Here is a 26,434-nt window from a genome sequence, read left to right on the forward strand (position 1 = left end):
TAATTTTTATTTCAGGTATATTTGATATGTAGTACCAACAAATAATGACCAAATTTAAATGCATTTAATCCAAGTGAAGCCAAGAAAAACTGTATTTTCAAACTAACATTCTTTGTATAGCTTTACTGTACTAGGATACTTTAAATTTTGACCATTGCATTCCATCCAATGTCTTCGAAATTTTTAACATGTCTATCTCTTATAAATGATGATGAGCTTGCAACATCTTTTGGGTGAGGAAATCTGAAAAATTCAAGACATACTCCAGTGATGTTGAATGCCACTGAGAGATGAAAAGGAGGAAAAAAAAGTAAATGATGAAAGAGCTCTGGGAAACTTTACTTCTCTTCTTTGACGAAGGTTGCCTAGCAACCACTGTATTATCCAGAATGTCGCCACAGCTGACATGCGTGGCCTTGATCATCATGTAATACATGAATAGCATAATGGTAATATTGTAGAAATGTTTTGAGTCTAATAATCAAGGATGAATACCATCTATAATCAAAATACTTTTTTTCCCCATCAATTTAAATTTCTTACCATTTTGCATCATGTAGAAATGCAATGTTGGTCCAATGAAGAGTAAGTGATAATTCTACCTTAACCTTTTTGGTGACAAATTAGGTTTCTTTTTCCTCCTAAATTCTTTTTATATAGGACAAGGGTCTCAATGGAACAATATGATATAATCTATATCAATTTCCACTCTTTAACTAGCTACAACAACACATTGTCTTTGACCTGGGATGGCAGTGAATGGGTTATATATATATATTTTTTGTAGTATTTATACTTACTGGTTAGCCCAATTGAATTATCATCAGTAGGAAGGGATTTTCCCACTATTCATTGAGGTCTCATTGAAATGAATTCTTTTTTTTTAGCCCTTCATTGCAATCAAAGAGACAATCCATCCAATAAAATGTTGTCATCGCAACAGCTGCTGTAACAGACGGATCCATATTTTCCTACGGCTGTTTGTCGGATGGATCCCGACGGGAGTCGGACTGCACGCCGTGGCGGAGCACGCAAACATTGGCTGGCGGATGGATATGCGAGGACGGTGACAAAGCCAATCGATGAGCTCTTCCGCTCGCGAGGAGCGACGAGCGCGAATGGCACAAATAAAGAAAGAGGAGGCAAAGGCATTGTCAGTGGAGGGATGAGACAGCCGAGCAGAGACTGAGCGTTCAACGGCAGAAACCAAGGAACCCTTCAGGTAAACACACTTTTAATGTTTTCTAAACATCTTTTGTGTTTCTTTACCTTTTCTCATTCCATGCTCATTTGTGTTAGGTTTAGGGTTTTTATGATATTTTAAAAGTTTTGCTCCATTGCCTGTTAACTGTTACATTAATTAACTCATTGTTTTATTCCTGCTTTGATATACTTGTGTTTTGTGGTAAATATTGTAGTTAAAGCCCATCATATCCCATGATGACATAGTATATTTTTTAGATGATTTTCCATTGCAGGTGTGGTTACAGAATATGATCTTGCATATGATTATGAAGAAAATGGAATACCATATCATTATAAGTCGCACCAGCATTTATGTCCCTTTTTATCTCATTCAAAAATTCCAAATAGAAATGACATTTTAGGGCAAATGTGCAATTTATTTTAAACCATTGACACAATGATGGATTCTTATTGTTTAAGGCCACATCTCAGTATTTGATAATCCAGTAATTATTCTTTATGACTTTAACTTCATATGCTTCTCATTTGACCTGACAAATTGACCTTTGACATAAAAAAGGCACAATCCTCGTTCTAGCGATGATCGCATGTCCTGATATTCTATGACATCATCTGAGCAAATATAACTTGGTCTCGCTCTTGTTTGAAGAGCTTCTAAGTCTTTATAATGTGATGCTTCGTGCCACGTAATATTGCAGACCATTGAGATAGACGAGTAGAAAAGCTGTGTTTTTACTGAAACATCAGTCATTTCATAATTCATTCATTCATTTTCCACGTGTTTTATCTCAGCGGGCAGTAGGAAGGGTCCACCCTGACTGAATAAGCACTCTCCACCATGCTCCAACACATCATGTGACTCTAAAATTGAACTCAAGTGGACTTCATTAAAATGAACACGTGACTTGTGAGGCAAGTAGATTGATTGGCATAATGACTCATGCACATTCAATATGGTGCATGTTTCTGCTCTATGATTAATTCAGGGTGTACCCCCTTTGCCCAAAGTCAGCTGGGATAGGCAATCGTGTGGCGTGATTGGAGGACAAGAGTGGAATATATTGATCCATTTCTGTCACAAAGATTAGTCACTCTTGTCTGCCTTTTGGTTTTCTCACTGCAGCTATTTGATAATGGGTGCGTTTAAGCCTTACTTTCATGGCCAGTTGGGATAATTAACATGGTGGCTGCCAGTGATGGCAATAGGTGTTCAATCCAATGCTCTCAGCCTTATAAAACAAAATAAATTGGATGTCTCTTGCCGTCAATGGCAGCCAATGAATGCCTAAATGCGATCAAGGCAGATCAGAGCTAACCGTGTCTAATTTCATGGGCTGAGTGTGTGGGCAGTTTTTTTTAATTATGCAAACAATCAGCATTTAGTAATGTCACTTTTAAGTTAATTTTAGTGAATTTGTTTAATCTTGGTGATCTTCCTTTTTATATTTTACTTAAAAAGTTGTGTTAGAGACATTTAACTGGTTTCACGTTTGTTTCTGTCCACTGGTTGTTATTCTTGCCCTATCCTTGCTGCCCAATAGAAATGTTGCATTATATTGTACCACAAATCTGTCCCAAAATTATAGTATATCAATAGTGTTGGTAACATAGGTTCACTGGCAAGTTTAATTACTAATTGAAGTTCTTTTTCCTACTCCTAATTTGCAGATTTTCTGATAATATAATCAAGGCCGTGGTGCTGAAAGTGGCTGACAATGAAGAAAAGTCACAGTGTCCAAGGAGTCACATTGGGAGACGTAAGTATTGAATCTTCCCATTGAATCTAGTACAGATCCTGTTCTGTTTAAAAAAAAAATCGTTATGACTCCAAGTGTGTGTTATTTTCTACGGAAGCAGTCTTAAGACGCAACAAGTCAATCTGTTTGTGACTCAAAAAGATGACTGTATGCACGCATGAAGGTGTGTAAGAGAGTGTTATGGAGATGATGGAGTGAGGTGGGAAGAGGACGAAAGGTGCTAAAAGACAGCCCACGTCAGGATGTCCTTTTGGGCTTACGCTGAAGGGAAGCGCAAGAGAGAGAGAGAGAGACGTGTATTTTAGTTTTGTATATTCCTCTCTGTTTATCACTTCAGTGGCTGACCAGATGATTGACTTTGATGTGGTCTAAAAGGACCTCAAAGGACGTGCTATAATTCCCTACTGTGTCTGACTAGTCTCTGTGTGTATTTACCGTATCTAATTCTTTTCCCTGGACTAGTTCCTTGTTATGTTTGCATGTCAGTGTAGTATTCAGAACATCTGCTCTGCAAGGGTTTAAGTATTGAAGGTCTGTATTGGAGCATCCTCTTTCAGCCTCATTCCATGTGCTTTTGCTTTATTTTTTTAAATTTGTTGGACTTGTAACTAACCCAAAGAGCTTCAACGTTGCTTAAAAAGCGCTTTCATCTCCATCGGGAAATTATCCACTCCACCTTCAATCCACTCCACTTTGTTAGAAGCTTGCAGATGCTACTTTTCATCTTTGTTCTGTTTCATAAGCATTGAGGAAAAAAATAAGAGCTTTTCCATGTTTGGATCTTTGTATTTCAAGGTGATCAAATACAAAAGTTATTTGGATAGTGCTTGCGTGTAAATACAGGAAAACACTTGAAGTACAATTGTAATGTTTCCTCATCTGACCAAGAAATCAATGAAATACTAGAATTACTGTCAATATTCAGATACAATTCAGCTGTGCCACAGTGAAATATTGATTAGGATTTTTTTCTAGTATGCGGAATGTGTTTTTCATATTGGTTCAATCCAGTTTTTTTTTTTTTGCCGGGAAACATTAATTGTATCCTAAGGCTCAATTTTCACTTTGAGCTTTGGATGCGAGTAATTTTATACCGTCGTCTCCAAAACAGGCACAATACATCAGACTCATTGCATTTCCAAGAAGCTACTGCAAACTCAGCAGAATACTAACTACCTTAGAGGAGGATGGCTTCTTTGCTCTTTTAATGATCTTCCTTTTCAAAATTGAAAATTCATAATGTTGCATGCTCCCTATGATATTTTTGACCATAGATCTGCAGTATATCTTACCTTTGTCTGTTTTGATTTTTTTGTTTTATACTGCAAATCTTTTTCACCTAGAGGGATTTCCCTTTGAAAGATAACTTTTTTTTCCCTGTCCATGTTAATATCCAAAGCACTCAATAGCTGTTTTCTTCTCATTTTCTATCAGGAGAAGAAGGATCCTTCTGTATCCCAATTTCCCTCAGGCAGTACCCTTGCCGTAGAAGTGTGTAAAGTCCATCGGCGGTTTTCCGGTAACTTGCAGCTGCCTCCGTTGTCATGGCGACAAGCCGAGAAGGAGCAGGAAAGGGGAAGTTTCCCATCCCCAGTGGAGGACCCGATGATTTACGCCAGGCCAACAAGTCTACCTATTGCTTCCCTCCCTCGGATTGACATTACAAAGGCTGACTCAGACAGGTGAGGCTCCAAATGTTTCAATCTAAAGCACTTTTGGGAACTATTTCTAATCTTTTGCAACTGTCTCTGTTATTTGAGAACAACAACCGTGTGCATTCAATTTTGTGCCAAAAAAAATCCAGGATATATCTGTACCATTTAAGGGATATTTAAAAAAACAGAAAAGGGAGCCTATTTCGTTTAAATTTCTTATTTACAACATGCATAAAACAAGATAATGCATTTTCATTTTTTATATTGCCAGTGATGGGATCTTATTGGTAGACTGTTTTGTTTGTTCCTGGCCAGGTTTCCTAAATATTTTGTGAATTACATACTCAAGTCAGAGGGCATATTACGCCTTTTTCCAACTTAATTGCTTGTAAGAATATGCCTTTTAGTTATTATAAGGTGAACCATTTAAGATGTGCATTTTTCTATATTGCAACAGTCATTTGCTTGAACTCGCTTGCTAATCCGTAGTGGTTTAACATGGTGAGAAAACAGCCAGCCAGCCAGTCAGATAAACAACTGAATCCCTTCCCTGTGGCCCATCCCAGATGTGCCTTATCCGCCTGCCAAACCAACATTATTCCAGCATGTGGTACTCAGCTGGACAGGAAGAAGGACAGTAACAGCATTGGTTTCTCTTGAAGGGCTTGAATCCCTAAAGAAATATTAAGGAAGGAGATCGAGGGTAGAGAGGAATGTTAAGGAAGTCCTCCCGGTGTAGAACCGGGCACTTTGATTTCAGCGAGGAGGGGCTCAGCGAAGCACACCTCTCGGCTCCCAGGTGACTCTCGACTAAGCCGGATTCTGGTGATTTTATGTGGATTTATGTTGTTGTTTTGGGGGCAGTGCTAGTTCTTGGGAAAATTGAATGTATAGTCATCAGTTTGCTAATGGTTATTGTTGTTTTGCATTGATTTTATTTTGTTGACAAACCACACGGTGTGTAGTCAGTAACAGATTACGAGATTACTTTGGTAAATCATGTTAATGTGTCAAGTTGGGATTTAGATGACGTGAAATGAGACGCAGATGACGCAGTCTGCTCTGTGTGGGAGTTTTTTCGCATTAATCTGATCTTGATTGGCAGAATTGAAGTGCTGGTGTTCATCATTACATGAATAAGCATGAATTAGAATGAAATATATGTGGCAAAGTGCTTTAAAGAAAAAAATGGTTGGGTTCAGACCAATGACTGCTTAACAGAAATATTATTTTTAAAATAAAAACAGCAATAATTAAGGTTTTCTTCAGTTTACAAAGTGAAGGAATGTTTCAGTGACTGTTAGAATGGAACATAAAACTGGAAAAAAAGCATGAATGAGTGATTTGTACTTGATTAAATATACATTTTCATTGATTACACCATGGATGGAATAGGTTTTCCATTGCGGTAAAAATGTCCTCTCCGAAAAACCACGAACTGAGGGTACTTTTTAAAAAAGTATGTTCAACAGCAATTGAGATAACCACAATATTTTGGAGTGGCGAGTGGGTGAGCTTCATTTCCATAGCGTGGACTGAGGCAATAGTCAGCAAGCCAGCACACTTTTCCAAGCATAATGTGTTATTTCTTATATAATATACACTTTTCAGTTATTTCTTTTGTGTGGTGTATTTTTTAACTACACACTCATAAAAACAAACTAAAGCCAGTGACCTGCCATGGATTGGGAAGAATTCAGGGTATACCCTTAACCTCTTCCCCATAGTGAGCTGGTGTGGATTTCTTCCTGAATATGACATTCTTTTTTTTTAATACACAGATGGCTGTTTTTCTTCAAATCTAAATGCTGTTTGATTTCCCTTATGTCCAGCTTGGAGGGAGAGAATGCATCACTGTGTTGTAGTCCTTCAGACCCTCAAGCCTCCCCGAGTTCAGGTCTGGTTCTTCATCCCAACCTGGCAAGCCACGGTCAACGTCGCGAGTCCTTTCTTTACCGCTCCGACAGTGACTATGAATTGTCGCCAAAATCTCTTTCTCGAAACTCTTCCATCGTTGGTGAACTGTAAGTTGTCTTGCAAATAGTGCCTTTGTCTGCCATTATCTTGTCTAATCACCTTTTTTTTGTCTAATTAACCTTTAGTCATGGAGAGGACTTGATTGTGACTCCCTTTGCCCAAGTAAGTAGCTCCAAGGAAACGAATACCAATGTTCTTGGTGGTCTAATTTGAAAGTGGCGCTGTTCTTCAGCACCATTTATAAGTAACTTTCACCCTACCTAATGGCTTCTTATTATCTTTCCCATGATTGTCCTCAATTTCACCCTACATTATTATTTTGAAATTAAAGTGAGCTCTGCTATTACCTCCAGTTTAAATACTCTGTTTACAAATATTACACAATGCCTTGTTACTATTATTGGTTTCTAAACAGAAGTACTCCCACACAGTGACAGCCAAAAAGTGGCATAGTACTTTAAACTGTAAACACATACTGGATCCCTTCATTCATCATATAGATGGATTGATACACTATTAATGTGTTTTCTTTTTTCACTGTACCGTACAAGCCAAATAACGCATTCCCATCCATGCACCTTGACACCAAAAAAAAAGAGGTCTCATATTTATATATAGTACTCTTATTTTGGTGGGAGTGTAGTAGATTTTGCAAGTATTTCTACAGTTTCTGATCATCAAATGTTTTCCCAGGTCCTGGCAAGCCTTCGGACTGTCAGAAATAACTTCACCACTTTGACAAATGTGCAATGTACATCCAATAAGTAAGTTCAACCCTTTGTAATAACTGGAAATGTCTTTTGAGGGCGCTAGTGTATCAAAAACATTCCATGCAAGTAGTGTCTCAAAGAAACTTTTCTTTTCCTACCTTGAATATAGTATATTAAACAAAAAATAAGCACAATTTAATACTAAAATGGTTTGTTGCCCATTTTATAATAGAATTCAACTGAGGTTGATACAGTATTAATTGATCACTCTGAAAGTTATCATAAATGAATTTTTTTTTCTTCCTTTATTTTTCATGACCTGTTAATGTCTAATTATAGGAGGTCTCCTGCTGCAAATCAACCTCCTCTCACTAAAGTCTGTTTGTCTGGTAAGTTCCACCATCTGTCTTTTGCTGTCTCTGATAGTAATTCACTTGATGACCTTATCAGAATGAAGTTGTCGCTCTTAGTTGAAGAAGGCTTCATCTTACAGTCAGTGACAGGCAGTGCTGCGTCTAGTCTGACATTTCCAAGTAATACAAAATCAGATTAACCAAAAGTATATGGTTATGATCTACTCATGCTTTGAATTAGAATTCACACAAAAAAAGCACCATACTTTGATTCTCAACAATGAGGTTTTTCTATGTTATATATAATATAATATAATGATCCCATTAGTCATTTAGGGACCTATACTACGGCCCCTCCATATATGTTGGGTCAATTGTGACTGAATGAAAGGTAATTGGAGGTTAAAGATATTTTTAATTGTTAAATAAACACTTTAGTTTTGATATAGATTGTTTTATGGTTCACATTTATATGTATTCATTTCAATTGACTAAATCAAATAAATACAGAGTAATGATATTCATGAAATTTCAAAATATTTACTTATTCAATTCAAGGGGTTCATAATAACTAAGCTTTCTAATCATTCAAAATAAAATATAACGCTGCAAAAACATTTATCAACATTTTTCTATGAATTTAATCTCCTTGTACTTTCCTTGCATTTATTGCATTCCCCTCCAACTTCCCCAAAGCATGCATAATATGTTAATTAAAGACTATAAATTGGTCTTTTATGTGAATGGTTGTAGACTAGCGTAATATAAAATGAACCCCTCTGAAAAACAACAACTTTTAGTTGATTTCTAACCAAAAGACAACTTTTTGCCAATTAAAGTGACATTAACCTGAGGTTTGGCTAGGGAATGAATCATTTCAGGTTTTAAACAGGCCCCGTATTCAGAAATGTAACTGCCGTAGGGAAAGTTTGGATAAAAATGAGGGAGGAGACACGGACACATTTTTTTTTCCTGCTGCACTGGTTCCTCAAGCCTGATTGACGTCAGCAAAGGCTTCAAAGCGGGTACTCTCCACTTCCTATTATCACAGATGGTCTGCAGCAGCATCCCTAGCAGGAAAGAAATACGTACCTTAATTACCTTATTCTCACGTTACAACCTTGACCTTCCTTTGCGATTGCTCTTGAACACGATTGCCTGTTAAGACACTTTAAAATGCTATTTTGAATGCAGACAGGGCCCATTCAGTTTCGTCATTGACAGTGTCATCAGATACATCTGTGCAAACAAAGAACCCACACCTGCTTCTGAATAACAAGGATTGTTCCTTTGTGTTCTTTCGGTCTCATTTTCTCATCGATGTGAACGGAAAAGGAGACCAGATTGTTCCTGTTTTCCATTTCTGTGAGCAAAGGAGTCATCCCAGAATAGTGATAAAAGATAGACTGTGCGTTGAGAAAACATCTTAAATTTATTGACCTGATTATTGCAGACGGGTTCATAGGGAATACAAAAAAAATGGTTTATCGTTTTTTTTTTTTTTTTATGCACTTCAGATTGGATATGGGAGAAGTGAAATGGACCTAAAACACATGACCACAGTCACGAGCTGTAAGGGGAGAACACTAGAGCAATGCGGGTGCTATTACTTTGCCACTTTACACTGTTTACGCTATCAACTAGAAATATTGAGAATGGCTGAAGTGTTGGTCATGTGAGTTTGCTTTTTTTGCTTTTTTTTCTGAGTAAAAAATCTTGACCCCATCTAACTCAAGTCCCGTGAGCATAGCGGCCAACAAAGGGCTCACTCTTCCCTGAATGATTTAAATTATAAGCTTTGCTCTGTGTATTACACTTGATGAATATAAATCAAAGTTTTTATATGACGCGCTTGACCGTCATTTTCTTATTACTATTTTGTTACAGCTCTTAGTAGTATTAACTACTTGTACTTCCAAGAATTGGTCGGGTCAAGTTTTAACTCATGGTCTGGATATCCAAACCATTTCAAATGGGAGGGTGCTAAAAGTCAGTTATTGGATTCCATTCCAATGTTTATCTTCAGAAAGGATTTAAGATAAGGAAACCGACTGTCTAAAAAACGCATATCTACTACTCCTTCACATGTAAAGTAGCACAATCCGATTACTTTATTGATTTATGTCACCAGCCAAGTCACTCCAGTTTAGTCTGGGGCAGTTACTCGAATCCGCGTGTGCAGCAAAAATCCGTTTCAGGTTTTCTTTTCCAGGCCCGTAGCCAAAAGAGAGGATCCTAAGGGCTGGAAGCAGCAGCTTGGTTAAGTATTTGAATTATGTCATTGACGTCAGTAGAGTCATAAACCTAGTTGCGGCCCATCCCTCAAGCTGTCCCTTGCCAACAAAGCTCCATAGCGCATTGTTAGCGGGTCGTCAAGCAGGCCTTGATGAAGTGTGTGTGTGTGCATGTGAATGTTCGTATAACAACTCAAGTCTTTAGTTTTGACAGCTGAAGAGATTTCAATCCGTCACGGACGTAAATTGCGCCATCAAAGTGAAGGGTTGTTATTAAGAGAAGACAATATATATGGATCATTCACTGTCACTTTTGATCCCAATGGACCCTTTTTTGTATTCGTTTTGAATCATTCAACTTGAAATTGCAATTTGCACAATAATTTCTTAAATTGGTATCACTCATTTACTATATTTAGAGCAACAATAAAAGAAAGGCAAAGCAATTCAGTGTACATCTGATAGTAATTGGGTTAATTATGCAAATGGTAGTGTGAAAATGTAAACTGATTTCAAAACGTGAAACAAAACTATTTAACATCCTGCTCTTACAAGAGGTACTTTTCCCACTACATTCAATTTAACAAATGAATAAGCCACCTTTCAAATGCTAAATCAAGAACAAGAGTAAACCATAATGAATAACAATCAGTCATTGGCTTAATGTAATTCATTACAGCAGATGTAATATTTATTGTATTTTACTATGAATTATTTTTTTGTAATAGCTTTCTTCACATGTCTGACTGTACTTTAATTCATTTTACTCCCCATAGGAAGAAAACATTTGAAAATATAATCCAAGTAAGAAATTATAATGCAGAGTCATACTAAATCCACTTAAAAAAATACTATTTTGAAGTATTTTTCTAATTGAAACATTTTCCATCCAAGTTGACGTTTTTTCCCGTCTAAAACAACAAGTTTATCAATTGCGAGAAGGAATGTATTACTCAGTAATGCGTGTGTGTGTGTCAGGCAAACATGTTGTGAGAAGTCAATGCAAAAAAGATCATTGTTGCACATATTGATGTCAGAGAGGCCCCCCTGTCTTTGTCTCTCACACACACAATGTCATTACATCACCATAAAGAATGTGTGTTTGCGTAGATAGAAATCTTGGAGCTAACAAACTAATGACTCAAACCTAACTGGACAGTCATATATGGTATTAGTATTTCCTCACAAGTCAGATAAGCATGAATACACTTAACATTGGTCACAACATCTACCTCCATTGCATAACTTCATTCTATCCTTTAAAGTGCACACCCTGAAATCTATGGTTCTTAATGACATTTTTGATCCCTTAAACCAATTCATCCAGTGTTATGGCAGATAAGTTTAATGCTAATTACCTTCCCTTATTGGAGCAGTTGTGTGATATTCTCTTATATAACGCGCTTGCATTAAAATAATCAGTAACGAGTGTTCATGGTGGATTGGGTAGTGCAGTTTTGCAAACTACACATCAGCCAAACAGCCAAGGAAACAGGTTTTGGGGGGGTAGATTGAGCACACAGAGGAGCAGTGTGAGGTGGATGAGAGTAGATGGTGTCTTGGCCAGGAATGGATTTTGGGGCATGTTTAAGCCTAGCCAGTGTTGTTAGATGGTGCTCACAGAGGCCGGTTTGTGGCCCTATAGGGGAGAGTGTGAAGGCAGACAGCGTGTGTCTGCACACTGAGACCTGTTGTCCTCATAGTAGCCGCCTGCATATGGCCAAGGCATTAAGAGACGTAGATTAAAAAGGAGGGTGGGACTGGAAAAGTACCCCACACTATATCTGGGTGTAGGTTTCTCAAACCCGACGTGCATAAGTGCGTCACAACAATTTTGAATGGCGACAGTGAGATATGTCAGTGTAGGTGGTTTCAAGTGTCAGTTGAAGCATTTTTTTCTGGCAGCGAAGTTGTCGAGAATTTGCAGTTGAAATTTGTTCATTTAATTATTAGTCTGTAAAAAATTGTGGGTTTTTTGGTGAATGTTTGCATGGAAAAACACATTTATAAAAAGTACCTTGTTCAGAAGTTATTTTGTTACTGGTGAGGTATAGTTAAAGCTAATTTGCTCAGAATTATACTATGATAGTCGTGGTGTGTAGGAAAAAAGCAATGGAACTGGAATTATACAAGCATGGAAAGGCAAGAGGGTAGACAGGACACTCAAGTAACAGAGTCAAAATGAAAAATTAAAAGTAGGAAAAGGGCACCGCATTTAAGAGATGACGTGATGCCATATGGGCAAGTGAACCAAGATTGAGAGAATGAAAACAGGGAATTAAATACAAACAGATGGGTGAGGCAACAAGGCATACCTGGATGAGACGAGCTAAGAGAACAGGAAGAACCGAGACAAAAAATAAACAAAGTGAAACTTAATGACAACATTGGAAAGAGAAATCTTTTGCTAATCCAAAATATTAACAATTACAGATTTGATAATGATTTTAAATGTGCTTTATAGTCTGAAAAATACAGTATTAATAACCTTGAAAAAACTGATAAAATATTATGTATTTTATTTACAATGTTAAATGTTTTTCACCCTGTTACATTTATTCTTCAGTTCAACATTAAGAATTTGCAATATATATAATTGGCTCCAGGATATGACTTATGTGAACTAAATCGTTATCTTTAATCAGCCTTAATTGATTGCCTTATTGCCTTGTTTTTTTTCCCCTCTATTTTGGCGGTGGCTAAATTTTGTGGTTAGATGGAATTGCAATTGAATTAAGATAACAGTTTGGCTAGAAAACAGCTGCACAATTTTTATGAAATTATCCTCCAAGGAGCATTTTCTTTAAAAAAAAAAAATGCAATCATAATGAATATTTTTTATAACCTTGACAGCAATTATTTAAATGCTCCAGGTCTTATTTGCAGAATAGATGAGCCAAGCCTTTGAATTCTGATTACCCAGTTTGACTGTCTGACTGTACACTCTGACTGAAGGGAACTGGAGCAGGATGTGGTTTAACACTCGTGTATGCTGTGCGTCAAGAGTTTACCACTTTTTTGCATAAATGGGTTTGATGCTGAATTTTCAGCTCCCTGCCACAAACTTTTATGAACGGTGCGATTCTCGGAAATAGCTTGACCGCAAAGCTTAGTGACCAGTAGTTTGTAACCAAGAGTACGTTTCATTTCCAACTTCACTTTATTACCCATAATATTCCTTTCATGCATTATCGCTTAAACTGGGATTAAAGGCCTCCTAAATATCATTAGCATTTTTTTAATTACAATTTTGTAATTTTGGTTGTTAATAGTAACACTGTTTAGTCTTATAAAATAATTTATTGGCTTCCCCTGGTGTGTCCAATTGAAATTGTGAACTTTTAGGGCCAAGAGCATTCTGGGGAACCGATACCTATCTATTTGAGTCAAAAATGTTATATTCAACAACTATTCAATATTAAATGGTTTTTTTTATGCTTGTAACATACCAAGAAACATGGAGTCAATCCAAATAATTTGCGTTCGCAGGCCACACAAACAGGTGTGGCAAAACAGATTTAGCCCTCAAACCTTGGGTTTGATACCAATGACGAATATCTGAAGATCCAATTCTTCTAATTAGGAGCACATGTCATGTGTTCAGGTATTTGGTCGTGGCACGCAGGCACTAAAAATTTTATTGTGCTTTGTTAAGAAGCTGTTTGCCACTTGGTTGGAGTGAAGGCTTTGATCCAGCAGATTGACGTAAAATGGAGATGCTTTTTTCTTGTGCTAAGCAGATGGGGTAGATTTATTCCATGTGTGACGCTTATGAAGTCGATGGGTGATTTACAAGGAAAAAGGAAGGTGGGGAAATCCAGATGTGAGCGGTGTCACCTCTTTTCAGGCACAAATTTGTTGAATCAACATTCTCTCTGGCATGCTATTTAATTTCCTTCTTCACACGTCACGAGCTAAATCATCTCACAAGTCTGTGTATATAGTTTTATAATAATGGCAACATTGATTCACTCTTCTTTTAATTCCCAGCCATGTTTCAAGTTCAAGGTTAAATAGGAAGTACTTTGCTTTCTTGGCACATGGTTTGGTCCTGGTTGGGCCTCGTTTCAAAATCAGAGTCAAAGTTTGCCTCTTCTGTTACTTGTGCAAACAAGGTTTAATGTTGGGTATAATATACCCCCCTCTCTTTTTTTCCTCGGCGAGATTCAGAGAAGCCTTTTTATGACGTGAGGTGGCGTGACGGGAGTTCCTCTTGCAGTTCATCTAAGTTTAAGTAGAATTCATCTGCGTTTTACTGACTTCTTGAATGTTCAGCAGCTGTCTCTTCAGCTCGGAGAAAATGCTGGCAAATATGTGTCTATTGACGTACTGTACTTTCACAAGTAGAATGCTCAATTCTTTGATAAATTTGACATTGACATTTGAACTGGGAAGACTTTCAGTGCTTTTAAGGTTTATGCCAAAATACCCAAACACGTCAAAAATAGTTAGAGGCAATGGAAGGTAAAATAAGGCTCAAGAACATTGGTCAGTCATTTTGAAAGGTAGAAGAACACTGGAACTAAAAGGTATTATATTTTTACCTCATTGCAAACGTTCAACCACAAAAACAAACAAAAGAAATTCTTCAAAGTAGATCACAAGTTGAAATATTTATAATGACTGGCTGAAATATGTATTAAATTCCAAGTTGTTGATTTTTGCTCGCCTAAAAATCAAGATATTTATCAACTCTCTGTGTGCTTTAAGTGAGGGGGTTGGCCACAGACCCCTAATGACCCGCCCATACTAACGGGGTCTTTCAAGGTTGGGGACGAAAGCCCAACTGCAGGAGGCAGCATGCTTCCTGGCTGAAATGGCACTGTGAGGTGGCTAAGCGAATGACTGCAAGTCTTAGAAGGGGGTGGAGGGAGCAGACAGAGTAGGAAGGGGGGTTGAAGAACCCACAACTCAGAGCAAATCAACGGGATATGGAGAGAAAGAGGCTTCTGAGAGACTCGGCAAACAGTTACTGTAGCATCAGTTTTTGAAAGTTTCAGAGGTGGAGCAATACAACAAAATGAAGGAGCTCTGTGTGCACAACTCACCAACTACATCCGCAGCTCCTGGGTGTTCGGCCGGCCAGACCACTACAAGATCAAACCATTCAGGGTCCCTCGGACCTCCACGCATGGTGCCAGGAGGTTCCAGCATGGATTTAGCTCCTTTGGGCTCTGACTACGTGCCCATGTGTCTGTTGGCAGAGGAATCTTACCAGAAGCTTGCTATGGAGACCATGGAGGAGCTTGACTGGTGTCTGGACCAGTTGGAGACCATCCAGACCTACCGCTCTGTCAGTGACATGGCATCCAATAAGGTAGGAATTCACTTTGCTTGATATTTTGTTATCTTATTATCTATTGACCTTAGTCCTAAAATTTTAAGATGAGCCATTGTTATTCTGATCATGATGCATTTGTAGGCTGCTGCCTAAGTTTAGACACTCCAAGCCAGTATCACATAGCATTTTCTTTACAGGCATATTTAATGTCAGAGTTCTTTTTAAAATAATTTCAATGGTGATCTATTTTTTTTTGTCATATTAAGGACTAGATGGCATCAGTCCACTTTCTCCAATGATGTCATCTCAAATACTTAATGCTATCAGGGTTTCCAAGCTATAATTTAAATAGAACAAAAATCTTAGACTAATTTAAAAAGTTTCTTCTTTTTCTTCATAATTTGTACTTTGTTCTGTCATTTTAATTTCGATTCTGTCCCTCAGTGATGCATTGTTTTGTGAGATGCTTTTATCGTATTACTAAGCCATTTGTTTTCTCATCTTTTGAGTTCTAACATAACAGTCCTATGCATTTAATTGCACAAGTAATGTTTTTCGTTGGTCCTGTAATTCCTATTTGCAAATATAGTCTAAAGCCCTGAGTTGGTGACCAGCCTATCACAGGGCACAATGAGACAAACAACCATTCACACTCACAATAATACCTAAGAAACAAGAGTACCTAGAGCAAGCCCGGGGATACATCTAGAATCGAACCCTCGGCCCTAATACCGTGAGACAAACGTGCTAACCAATCCTCAAGTGGGCCGCTGGATGTTTTCAATTCATGGTAATTTTTCCAATGAGTTTGGTGGTCCTAATCCCCTTTAAATTAAAACAGACCTCTGTGTTTATTTGATTTCTGGTAAACTGAACTGAACCCACACTATCAATTACTATTACTCAGCCCCCACATTGACAGTGGAGACTGTGTGGCGGCATTACATTATAAACACTGAGGGTGATGTTGACCATTTCCGTTTAAAGCGCGCTATGGTTCGTCGCAGATGACTGACTCTGACCGTGACAGCAGTTTCCTGTCTCTGTATTTCCTCTATTCTCTCTGACCTTGCACCATTCCCCAGTTGGTCAATAACAAAGACGAACGTTCTGACTAAGTTGTTAAGTTGAGTATTTACAGGACAACCACGTCACTGAGACTGTAAAGACAAAGAGTTCAGGACCCTTTCGACATTCGGCAGAATTTCCTCATTTCCAGACTGGCGACATTGTTCATGATTCGATGACCCCCTGAACGAGATGTAGTAAATGAAAGCCACAATTAGACCGAGGGTGTCTCCACTTTAACTGTTCAAGGGCACAGGTGTTTCCGGGGGGGGTTTAGGACCACACACAGCCTGTTGACCACTTGGCTAGTCGTCATGACCTCAGCATTGGGAGCAGCCTCCCTGTCCTTCTCTATGATTAGCCTGGCCACACTTCCACTCTGATGCCGGTGACGGCCTTGGACAAACATTGCCATCTGACTCCTGTTAGAGGAGTTGAACGCTCTGCGGGCTGACATGCGAGCAAGGCTGCTGCGTGCACGCGAGTAGGAAACTTTGATGTGGTGGCTTTGTCTTTGAAGCTCTGCCATCCTCAGAGGAGAAGAAAATGACAAAATGATTGAAACAGATGTAGCAGAGGGTCTGGAACTGTGATTGGTGAAATGGGCATTAAATTATAGTGTTAGAATTCCATGTGACCAAAAGTGTGGCCTGGCCATCAGACATGGAGCAGTAATGATTATAGTGTCTAATTAGAGCCTTGCATGAATAAAACTCCCCCATTTTTTGACAAAATGTGAACGCATGAAACTTTTTTTTCCATATTTACTCTTTGGTTTGGTCAGAATCTACCAAGAATGCTGTCCAAAGTCATTAATCGAATCTTTGGCGACACTGTGAACTGATGTAAATGAGCCAGAGCTCATTGGCTCACTCTGGGCTTTGCGTGATTGTGAAGTTGTTGTTTTGCAATATGCGCCTTCCTCTACATTGTTTCACTCAAGGCCATTTCGTTCTGAAGTACGCAAGAGAGGATAGGTGCTGAACACGCATGACATGTTTGTAATTTTCCTCGAGAATACATCAGTGATCAACTTTTCGTGTGAGGAGTTTTTAAAAAGTACCTTTCGTGCTTGAAACTGTGCCAGGTATGAAAGGCATGTAAATTCTCCTTGTCAATGACATGTCATCCAAGATGTAACAGGGGGAAGTAGGTGGAGAAATATTATGCCCCATGGTGGTGGGCGGAGCCGTCAATCTTTAGTGAACTGTGTAGGCTAGTCAGTTAAGTGTACTTTGTCATTATATTGTTTGACTCGAGGAAAGAGGACTTTGGGAGAGTTGCCATACAGAATTATGCTTCGAATACATTGAAGATTTAGCATCATTGGGAATTTTGTTTTGTGACAATGGGACTATGTTTTTATGAAAAAGAGAGGACATACATTGGAATGCTAACAAGTTGGAAGAAGGTAAGTTTTGGTGTTGAAATATCTCTTTTTAAAAGTGTTTTTTTTTTACTAAAATTAGAATTAATTGGAATTACTTGTTGTTTTGGTCTAGTTTTTAAAAGTAGTTTAAATTTTGTGTTGATATATAGTTTTAAAAAAATCAAAAAAAATAATTTATTGCTTTTTTGACTGTAGTATTTCATTTGTTTTAACTAAAAGTAAATTGATGGATTAAATCAGCAACGTACATAAATGAATCCATCCTCTAACACCGTTATTTTATGCAAAAATATGCATTGTTTTCTTAAGGTAGTCACCTCTATCCAAAGTTCTGAACTATTCCTCTATTTCAAAGAAAAACTTAGTCCTAATCAATAGAATACACGCACCGAACTCATGATCCCTAATTGATTTACATGGACTGCTTCTGGCAGTCACACAAGGGCAACCAGGGATTTGAATGCTTTTTTGTCATGTTTCCCAAGCAGGTAGATATTTGCTTGGATGCAATTAAACTGTGGAAAAAAAAGATATTTAACAACAGGGAAAAGTTCAATCCACATTGCAAATCAGAAACTGCTTCTGTAGTTGAATGATGTTGAGACGTTATTCCAAAAAAATATTTTTTACATTTTTATCAGCTTTATTACTGCATGCATGTGTCTGCACGTGCATCTTAATGTGTCTACGTGATGCAGTGCAGTTTTTTTGGAGTGGTCTACCATGTGAAGAGCACAGGGGGGCACGTGACTCTGTTGCCATGGCTTTGAGGTTGTCGAGCAATTGGTGGTACCCGGGTGGGCTGTAGTGGGGAAACTCATTTGTCTTTCCTCATCTCTGTCTGCATCTTTCCTGCAGATTATGAGCCTGCAAAATGGTGTCTATGCGACGTAACACACTCTTGACTCAAGCTATATTGTAAAGCTGCACTTATCTTTAAACTAGAACATAATGATAGACCTAACTAAGCACAGCAGCTCCTTAAAGACTCGTACTGTGGTAAATAATACCCACCATTTCCTTACTTGTGTGATGAACGCCCCGGTGCTTTGAAGCCTCACGTTGCGCAGTATGCGTTGGATCTCTGTTCTGCATTACTGAGCAGAAAATAGCGATTAGAGAAGCCAAACGGCACTAGAGATGGATGGGAAAGAGTCAGGTTTAATAGTATTATAGTGTGACAGCGGGAAATAGCTTAAAGAGGATCAATATTTTGCAAGGGATTCCCCTGTATTGTGATTTTTTTTTTTTGTTGCAAAACCGTGCACGACTGCTTATTTGGCATTTGGGTTGCGAAGGTGGGGGCATTGAAATCTTGTGAGAGTCACCCGTCGATTTTACCTCAGGGGACTCTACAGTCAGAGCACAGCATTAGACCCCGCCACCCCACCCCTTGCTAAATCGCTCCCTTATCGCTGTCTCTCCTCTCTCAGTCTTGGAGCTTCCTCTCCACTTGGCGTAATCTGGGAGCAGGAAGGCTGGATTTCCCGCTCCTATGTCACCTGATTCAGTCTAGAAGGCGGCTGGGGGGATAGAGGGTTTTTTTTCTGTTAAAGGAGGTCAAATGTAGCAAGAACAAGAAGACAGAGGGATACATATTGATCCCATGGTGGGGGATTCCATCACATGGCATCGCTGTGATCCCGGAAAGCACCGAACGAGCATCTGAGGGAAGATGCGGATCTCTACCGCAGCCCCTCCTCGGGGAGAGGGGCAGGGGGATTTTTGCCAGCCGGCGCCAGTATTGGAAATTTGAGCCGACGGGTTGCGCCTTGAAGTGTTAGGCTAAGGGTCTGAGCTGAGCCTTGGTGGTCCACTCAGAGAGGAGCATATAGGGCTTCTGCTGGGGAGCGCCAGGGGCTCAGCACAGCTCAGCATCATGCCTGAGGCCAACTACCTGTTCTCTGTGTCCTGGGGATACATCAAGGTGTGTCTTAGTCAATTGGTCCTATTTGCTCTTAATGTTTTCCGGAAATTAGTCTGTGCATTGAAGGCAGCCCATTTGTCCATTTTTGTCTAAAATAGGGATGAGATTATGGTGCTGGCTATAGATGTTGTTAGGTTAAAACCTAGATGTCCACTTTTAAAGTACTAATGGCATCAACCTTAAATTTCATAGACCGTCTGGTGTTTTTGTTGTTGTTGTTTTGGTTACTCTGGGAACCCTTATTCTTTATTTTCACATTTATACCCTGCTGAACCATTCATCCTAAGATATAATGAGACTTTGTACTTAACAAGTTGCCTGTTATTGTTGTTGATACCATACCGACTTGTAGGCTCCTCATTAAAAATCGATTGGACGCCTATTGCTGTCAGTGGCACCCAATGAATTAATAGTCAAGAGCATAAAAAATATGCTACAGTGTCCAAATTTTCGACAAGTGGACTTTCATATGTTTGCATTTAGGCACCCGGAAGTTTATATATTTATTTTTCCCTATATTTTGTCATTTTTCCTGTTGTTTAACTTATATTTGTTAACCATTGCGTGTTATATGGGTTCCAATTAACCTCTGAGTTTTGCTATTCTGGTATCCCTGCTATATTGTCAAAATGAGAAACTAGCTGCATCATTATAATGATGTATATTTTTGTGGGAGAGAAAAGTACTGAGATGAAAAAAAATAACAAGAAATAATACACATTTTTGTAGTAAAGTCCAGTGAGCTAATACATACATTCCACTTAATTTGTGTTTTCTCTCCATCCAGTTTAAAAGGATGCTGAACCGGGAACTGAGCCACCTGTCTGAGATGAGTCGCTCAGGCAACCAAGTATCAGAGTACATCTCCAATACCTTCCTGGGTGAGTTCCAGGACATAACAGTAGACACATACAGTAATGCCATTGTCCGTGAAAAGAGCCATGTGTACAGGTGGCACCAATAAAGTGTCAAGTATCAGAAAGAATGAGCCTGTGTGCACCAATGCCTTCAAACCGGTCTAATCTAGTCTGGAGGAGGGAGACGTGGTCCCTTTTGCTTTTACTGCAGTGCGATGTTGAGGGAGACTAGCGGCGGGAGGCGGGGCCTCGGTCGGGAAAGACTTTCCCCTAGGACTGCGGGAGAGGGAGAATGTTGACGTGTTTTGCAATGTGAGCACACGTGCCTGTCCGGGTTTCACAGTGCCATCGGCTCTGAAAGATTGCATTATTCATCACAGGGACAGCCGTGTTTTTGTGCTTCTTAACAGACTGGCAGCATTTCGCCGCTCATGTCTCCTTCAGGCTTTTCATTCTGTTTTAACACAAGATGGCACCTATAAGGGCAATGGAATGAGGGAGACTGTAAAATTCAGATCCACGATAGAAAAATGAGCTTTGGAATATCGAATCGAACGTATGCTTATGGGGATGCAAAAGGACTTTTGCTTCCAATGTTGATGTTGGGTTAAAGCTAAATAATTTGCAAGAAAATATCAAATATATTTCATTTTTCTAGTGCATAGATGCCATTATTTTAAAACAACCAAGTCAAGGGGAGAAAACAAGCAACTTTAAATGTATTTATTGGAAAAAAAGCAGAATGAATATACAAGTAAAAGCACAATTACGAAAGTTCTTCAGTTTGCATTAGATGGAGTATTACACACAGCACATGTTATGTTTATGACGATTTCTTAGCTGTACACTTTTTAATGTTTTTTTTTTTTGTTGGCTCTCCAGACAAACAGAATGAACTGGAGCTCCCGTGTACTGTTCCCAAGTCAAGAGAAAGAAAACGCAGGCAAGGCCATTCACAACAGCAGCAAGGTGGCCCGATGACTCAGATAGGCGGGGTGAGGAAGTCCAGCTACACACCTTGCATCTCTGGAGGCACCAACAATCGTTTCGGGGTGAAGACAGATCAGGAAGAACTACTGTCAAAGGTAATTGGTCCATTTATCATCTTATTGGGAGCCGGACATGGAGGTCTTGCAGTGGATGATTGTGTTTCAATGCCTCTGACATGGATAAATTTATTTTGAATGGCAGTCAATGGCAACGTTATAGAATAATAATAAGAAAATGCTTACTATCCTTTTTTTTTTACATTGTGGCTTCCTTCTTAACAGGACCTGGAGGACATCAATAAATGGGGACTGAACATCTTCAGAATTGCAGAACATTCCCACAACCGACCCCTTACATGCATCATGTACGCCATCTTCCAGGTTAGTCTTTTACCTTTGTTTTCATTTTCAAAATAGCTCAGGAAATAATTAACACATACATTCAAAAGATGAACTGAATTTGCTCCTGCAAATGTGCTAAAAAAATTGTCCTCCATTTGATACACAGGAACGAGACCTAATGAGAACTTTCAAGATTCCAACTGATACATTTGTGTCATTCATGCTCACCCTGGAGAGCCACTACCACTCAGACGTGGCCTACCACAATAGCCTACATGCCGCCGACGTCGCCCAGTCCACTCATATTCTACTGTCCACTCCAGCATTGGATGTAAGTGTGTCATAGTTTTACACCTACTTATGTCATTATATCATTATCATTCGCCCTCACAAAAGTTATAATAATCTTGCATATTTAGGGTTGGTTGACTATGAAACTAGGCCTCATGTCTTTTTATTTTTTTAATGAGCACTCTGGCTGGCTTTGACGTCAACCGTAATCAAGTTTCATACTAGATATTTACCACACAAAAGGATAGGCTTCAAATGCATGACAATCCTGCTTGGCGACTCAATTACAAAACTTTGTGGAGTGTTTTCCAAGTGTAGTGGTGATGTAATGTCAAAATAGCTTTTTAACTGGAAAATCAGAGTCCAAGATCTGTAAAAAATTGTCAACAAAACAAAAGTTGGTATACATATGGACTAATTCCTACTTAGTAATAGGATTGGACATTTATTTCCATCAATAGGTCACAGGTTCAGGTTTTTGAGCAGTTGAATTATAACGAGCTACATGTTATACTACAGAAATGCTGAATAACATATGCTTTGTTTGATTGCCCTCTCAAAACAGGCCGTCTTTACTGATCTGGAAATCCTGGCCGCCATTTTTGCAGCTGCAATTCACGACGTGGATCACCCTGGAGTGTCCAATCAGTTTCTAATCAACACAAGTAAGCATCGTTTCGTCACATTATTTCCACTGCAAATGTTTAGTATGCAGGCATATTTGCAAGATTTACAGTGATCCGTCTCCAAAGGCAATGGCGTGGGTGTTTAGGGAGACGGTGCACGGTTGCTATAGTTACCTGAGCTCCATTTAATTCCTGTCATTTCTGCCTTACTCCCACAGACTCAGAACTGGCTCTGATGTACAACGACGAGTCGGTGCTGGAGAACCATCACCTGGCTGTGGGCTTCAAACTGCTGCAGCAAGACAACTGTGATATCTTTCAAAACCTTGGCAAGAAACAAAGGCAGACACTGAGAAGAATGGTTATTGACATGGTGAGGAAAGAACTCTGCAAACCTTTTGTTTGTCTTTTTTAAACCACAAAAAAATGGCTCACATGTGGACACCTTCTCAGGTTTTAGCAACTGACATGTCGAAACACATGAGCCTACTAGCGGACCTTAAGACAATGGTGGAGACCAAGAAAGTGACCAGTTCGGGCGTCCTTTTGTTGGACAACTACACAGACAGAATGCAGGTAAATCGCTCATTCAAACTTTTGGGAAAGGTTTAACACAAAAGTTCAAAATGTTAACGGCATGCCATTCACGCAGGTTCTTCGGAATATGGTCCACTGTGCGGATCTGAGCAATCCCACCAAGCCTCTGGATCTGTACCGGCAGTGGACAGACAGGATCATGGACGAGTTTTTTCACCAGGGAGATCGAGAGAGAGAACGGGGGATGGAGATCAGCCCCATGTGTGACAAACACACAGCGTCGGTGGAGAGGACACAGGTGGAGTTTTTGCACTAAAACACAGGAGATCACCTTAACTCTTTGGCTGCCATTAATTAACCAAATTAGCTCTAAAACTGAACTGTTTTTAAATTGACCACACAATAACATTTTTCCACTTACCAGAAGGACAACCTTCACAATTTTGTCTCTGCATATTATTTCTTATATTAACTATTTGCCAGTGATAGAGAACTCTCCGTCACTGTCACTGAAACATTCTACAGCCTTCACACGATTGGTCTACTTTAATCAGAATAAGACATGATAAAACTCTACAATATACCCAAATTTTTTCAACTACATTTTTTTCAATTTTATTTTAATATTATATAATATAGTATAGTACAGTATAGATGTTAAAAGCAGTTTTTACTGGCAATTGATCAAAAAATTGCCCTTACAATTACACAATGTTACCATGTTTGTTTTCAAATAATTGCACATTAGTTTTTTTAACACATTTACTGCCAACCCAGGTCAGAGTATTTGCAGTCAGTGAAACACGGAAATTGATATTAAAAACACTTTTGATGGCAATAGATCAAAAGGTAGGCCCTCCTATTTCAAATGCTTTGAACAATGGCAGCCAAAAAGTTCATGGCAACAGATCTACCCAAATGTAGTTACAGAGTATATAATGTACTACTCCACTGATGATTATTAGTATGATCTTATTACCGTGAGTCATTTACTGACGCCTTCCTTTAACCCTTTTAGGTGGGCTTCATTGACTACATCGTACATCCTCTGTGGGAGACTTGGGCTGACCTGGTCCACCCGGATGCTCAGGACATCCTGGATATGCTAGAGGACAATAGGAACTGGTACCAGAGTATGATCCCCCAAAGTCCCTCCCCACCATTTTACTCCAGCGAAACGGACGCTGAACCACACGGCGATGCGGAGGGCGGTCCCGCCCCCAGCAAGTTTCAGTTTGAGCTAACCTTGGACGAGCAGGAAAGCGACAACTCGGTCATGGAGACGTCAGCGTGCGACGGCGAGACGCCGCCCCGAGGTCACCACTCCCAGCTGGGAGGGGATGGCGCCCCGACGCACGATGAGACATAGCGGGGCCGAAAAGGGTCAGTTTTTGAGAGCGTAGTGCCTCTTTGGCTTTCGTTTGATTGCAGTTGAGAAATCCTGCAATGCGTGGCTCTTTGGAGCTTTCTGGGTGGAGAGCGCCTTACCGAATGCTGGGCACGCCTGCCGATGAGCCTCGGAAACCTTACGGCAGTTTGTTTTTCCATCCATCAGGATGGGAAGATGGTGGACTTCTGTTGAATCTCAGAAGCAAAGTAGCGAAAGAAGACAATTCATTTGGTTTGTGTACACGAACAAGTGAAAAATTCCCAACTTGCACTTCAGGACATGACATCGATATATTTACCAACACATACTATCTATTGTGTTTGGATTAAATGTTCATCCAAGACTACTATTCAGATAGTTTATAGTAACCAAGCTGTTTTTTTTCCTCTCTTAAAAATGAATGTGTGCCTTTTTTCTTCATTTTTTTTTTTAAAACAACATTGCATCATTTTATTTTATTTTAATTTATTGAACACATTCATGTAGCATTGTGCCATTTTCTACAGAGGTGAAATGTTTGTCTCACACGGTCTTCCTGCTCTTCCGGCAATAGTATGAGCTCGTTCTCACTTAAGCATTCAGTTGCTGCATCTCAAAATCACTTTGACTTCCCGCACATTTTGCACTTTGTGGCCCAAAGTATCAGTAATTCAAAAGGACAAAACGTGAAACCAAAATAACGGATGTGTATTTTACATCCAAGCAATTACCAACGGCGTTTCTCCAATCCAAAGATTGTGTCATTTTAACAACTCCCTTAACTTTACTTCACACTGAGCTCAAACATCAGCATTTAAAATTTCATTTCCCTTTCCGTAAAGTCAAACACTCACCTGTTATGGAAAATTCACTCCACAACATGACTCATTCTAAACATCAAACGAGCCTGGGCACCTGTGTGTGCATTTAACGACAAATGAGTGATTTCATAATTTTATCTTCACATTTTTATTGCGGCACTTTGTCGACAGTTCCGCAGCTTTTTTCTTTTGCTGCTCTGTCAACACTACCTTCAAGGTACCACGTTGTCAAGTGCAAGCGTTATTAAAAAAGAGCATCTGGCCATTATGTCATGCCTGTACGTGTGTGTGAGTGTGTGTGTGTGGGCGCGTGTGGAAAACGATCACACAATTGCACAGAAACTTGTTGCACCCAGCCATGTAGTGCTGATTCTTCCGCTGTTTGTAACAGTGTATTTATTATCTTGTACAGTATACTATTGATATTGGTTCAAAATTGTCACCGTATAAGTGTTATTTATATGCACTACCACATGTCAAATCAGTTAAGACTGATTTTTAGTGGCTTTGTTGAATTGCGCGCCGCTATTTTTGTTATATTGTGAGACCATCACATGATATTATGCAGTTCCAATTTGAACTATTTGAAAAAAGTACTGTATACTTTTGTTAGTTTTGAGTAAGAGAGGTAGAAAAGTATGTTTTGCATTAATGAAAACTATTGATTTCAGGATAAAGTGTACGGTGACAGGTCATTGTACAGATTGCAATATTTGTGGAAACCTATTATTAAAGTTATATTTTCAATGTTTACTTCACAGTGCTTATTGTGAAATTGTATATGTTGTGCTCAACAAATGTTTTCTATCAGATTATTAAAATGGGCATGTATTAACATTTAACTTGTTTCTGTATACTTGTAGTCAACACCTTCAAATGACGACAAAGGTATGCCAAATGTAGCCAAATTGTTGCGTAGTGGTTAACTCTCTTGTCTCTCATCTGGGTTCAAATCCCGGTTGGGACACCTTTTCACTTAGTTGTTTCTGTGTATTTGCAGGCACGATCTTCAAATGATGACCAAGAAAAGTGTAGCTATTTGGT

The 26,434-nt window shown here is 39.1% G+C and overlaps 1 protein-coding gene across 6 annotated transcripts; it reads left to right on the forward strand.

Annotated features, from left to right (window-relative positions):
- The first annotated feature begins 1,017 nt into the window (after positions 1-1,017).
- On the forward strand, positions 1,018-26,232 carry LOC144201182 (3',5'-cyclic-AMP phosphodiesterase 4B-like). Of its 6 annotated transcripts, none has more exons than XM_077723611.1 (17): positions 1,018-1,222; positions 2,875-2,963; positions 4,398-4,645; positions 6,451-6,642; positions 6,721-6,757; positions 7,289-7,359; positions 7,645-7,694; positions 14,956-15,209; positions 20,346-20,439; positions 21,298-21,500; positions 21,687-21,785; positions 21,913-22,077; positions 22,603-22,702; positions 22,882-23,036; positions 23,117-23,239; positions 23,316-23,498; positions 24,219-26,232. In XM_077723611.1, exons 2-17 carry the CDS (start codon positions 2,922-2,924, stop codon positions 24,567-24,569), a joined length of 2,367 nt encoding a protein of 788 aa, XP_077579737.1. In that variant the 5' UTR covers positions 1,018-1,222; positions 2,875-2,921; the 3' UTR covers positions 24,570-26,232. The 6 variants fall into 6 exon arrangements, with proteins under 6 accessions (XP_077579737.1, XP_077579738.1, XP_077579739.1 ...); XM_077723612.1 differs by having other exon boundaries at positions 1,023-1,222; positions 15,097-15,209; XM_077723613.1 differs by lacking the exons at positions 1,018-1,222; positions 2,875-2,963; positions 4,398-4,645 and adding an exon at positions 5,229-5,417.
- Positions 26,233-26,434: the final 202 nt, after the last annotated feature.

The sequence above is a fragment of the Stigmatopora nigra genome, chromosome 9 (genome assembly GCF_051989575.1).
Source record: "Stigmatopora nigra isolate UIUO_SnigA chromosome 9, RoL_Snig_1.1, whole genome shotgun sequence".
In the NCBI taxonomy this organism is placed as follows: domain Eukaryota; kingdom Metazoa; phylum Chordata; class Actinopteri; order Syngnathiformes; family Syngnathidae; genus Stigmatopora; species Stigmatopora nigra.